This window comes from Aplysia californica, unplaced genomic scaffold (genome assembly GCF_000002075.1).
Source record: "Aplysia californica isolate F4 #8 unplaced genomic scaffold, AplCal3.0 scaffold00668, whole genome shotgun sequence".
Classification (NCBI taxonomy): domain Eukaryota; kingdom Metazoa; phylum Mollusca; class Gastropoda; order Aplysiida; family Aplysiidae; genus Aplysia; species Aplysia californica.
Genome location: NW_004797938.1, coordinates 323,466 through 324,482, shown reverse-complemented (window position 1 = coordinate 324,482; position 1,017 = coordinate 323,466). Strand labels below are relative to the sequence as shown.

Sequence of the window (1,017 nt, the reverse complement as noted above, 5' to 3'; positions counted from 1 at the left end):
GGGGGGTTGTTACTCTCTCTTGTAAGACTTATAATCTTTGGCACTTATTATATGACCTTATTGTGTTGCAAGTGCCATAAAACTCTTTTACTAAAGAAAAGTAAAGTGCTAAATTGAAAAGGTTTAACACCCCTTTTAACACTTTGAGGTTATTTAAGAGGCGGTACCTCCGAATGTAACTTCCATTTCCGATAGTACCGAGGCAAGGGGCGGAAGGGGGGGGGGTGTCTTAGTGATATTGCAGTTATCGCTTACCTTATCCTACAACTGGAAACAGCGCATTGTGATTGTCGTGATGTGCAAAGGTGTGGGGGTCTCAACTTTACTTTTACTTCCTCTCCCAACATGTTCGTGTGTTGCGTACCCCGACAGGTTCTATCATGTCCAAAAAGTTGGCGGAGTCCATCAAGTCTCTGGTGCTGGACGTGAAGACCGGAAATGGCGCGTTGATGGCAGACGAGCAGCAAGCAGCCGAGTTGGCCGAGTCTATGGTAAGTGAAGCCGGGAATTTTATTTTCTTCTTCTTCTCGATCGCATCACACTTGAAGTCCGGTATCTGTCATATTTTGGGCCGTCCTGCTCAGTCCATCTGTCGGCCCGTATAGCTTCTCTTGTAGCGTCAGTGGGGTTGGCCCCGTTTCCTGTCTCAGGGCCCTGTGTGTCTTGCAGTGCTAAAGGATGTGCTCTACAGTTTGGTCCGCCTCTCCACACTGGCATTTTGGTGATTATACAAGTTTAAAACATATGTACATATGTCTCAGTCTTGTTGGTTTTGTGCTTTAAAATCTTGTTTTAATTATTGTAAATATTTTACGGCGCCCACAACTGCATACAACCATATGGGGGCACGGGACACATTATGCATTTTCAGTTTGATAGAAACCATTAAAAATTTTCCCCGAGCGGCGGTCGAAGCCTACTCTATCGATTTTTGACCACCAAGGGATATTTAACGTGCGCAACTTACGCATGTCTCCCCCCCCCTCTCTCTCTCTCTCTCTCTCTCTCTCTCTCTCC

At 45.8% G+C, this 1,017-nt stretch overlaps 1 protein-coding gene across 1 annotated transcript in view; it reads left to right on the top strand.

Annotated features, from left to right (window-relative positions):
- LOC101846310 (thymidine phosphorylase) overlaps window positions 1–1,017 on the top strand; it is a gene marked incomplete at both ends in the record, with an annotated part of 19,893 nt that overhangs the window by 14,696 nt on the left and 4,180 nt on the right. The window contains 1 exon segment of the mRNA XM_013088005.1: window positions 373–491. Within this exon segment, the coding sequence (XP_012943459.1) occupies window positions 373–491 (119 nt within the window).